The sequence below is a fragment of the Barbatula barbatula genome (genome assembly GCF_947034865.1).
Source record: "Barbatula barbatula genome assembly, chromosome: 24".
Lineage (NCBI taxonomy): Eukaryota > Metazoa > Chordata > Actinopteri > Cypriniformes > Nemacheilidae > Barbatula > Barbatula barbatula.
In genome coordinates, this window is record NC_136787.1 from 19119741 (window position 1) to 19120745 (window position 1005).

General features: G+C 39.1%; 1 protein-coding gene across 1 annotated transcript; it reads right to left on the reverse strand.

The window, feature by feature from the left end:
* On the reverse strand, positions 1 to 1005 carry LOC306889648 (trace amine-associated receptor 13c-like; the record flags this gene model as incomplete). The annotated part of the gene is made up of 1 exon (XM_079448815.1): positions 1 to 1005. The coding sequence occupies one exon, from the start codon at positions 1003 to 1005 to the stop codon at positions 1 to 3; it is 1005 nt and encodes a 334-aa protein (XP_079304941.1).

The following is a 1005-nucleotide window of genomic DNA, read 5'->3' on the forward strand; positions in this document are numbered from 1 at the left end:
TCACGACAGATCTGGAAATATGTTGAGCAGAGATGATGCTGGTTGAAATATTTTAAGAGTTAAGATGTGTTTAACTGACATTTTAAACCAGGGGTAGAAAAAAGCATATATTAGAGGATTTACAGCAGAGTTCACATACATGATCCATAATAGAATCATTGTTGTAGAAATCATTTTTATGTTTTCTGTTAGTGACAAAATGAAGTAAGGAATCCAGCAAAGCAAATAAACCGTGACAATAAGTCCTAATGTCAGAGCAGCCTTTCTATCAGATTTCCTCCTCAGTGAACCTTTCAATACAGATTTTCCATTTAACATCGAGTTTATGACTTTCACTTGCTGATGTGCGACATAAAATATCCTTAAATATAAACTTATTATCACGCTACAAGGAAACAACAAGGAAAAAAACAGGTCAGTAACTTTCCACGCATAGCTAAATGTAAAAGTGCATTCTCCATAACATGCGTCCGTTTTGTTGGAGTCAGAAAGTCTGCTGCTGATCCAAAGGGCACAATTATAAGGTAAAGCGCAAAACCAGCATATAAAGATGCAGAATAAGGTTTTAGCAGTTGTTATTTTATGTGGATACAGTAAAGGGTGACACACAGCAACATATCGATCAACAGCAATTAACATTAAGTTACTAAGTGATGCAGAGAGGAGAAGCCCAACTAATATTGAATACAGTCCACAGATATTGTCTCCAAAGTACCAGCAGGTTGCGGTCAGCTTCATGCCTTCGATAGGAACCACAATGAGACCCACGAGCATGTCGGCCGCTGCCAGAGAGAGAATGAGCAGGTTGGTTGGAGTGTGAAGCTTCTTGAAGTGAGCGATGGAGATGATCACAAGCAGGTTCAGAATCACGGTGCACACAGACTGCAGTGAAAAAATCACATACATGATATTGGATTCAAGCGTGGAGCGTTTTGTCTTGATGCATGATGAGTTAACAGCAGGAAAGCAGTATTGAGTCTCATGATCTTCTGTCTCATTGGCCAT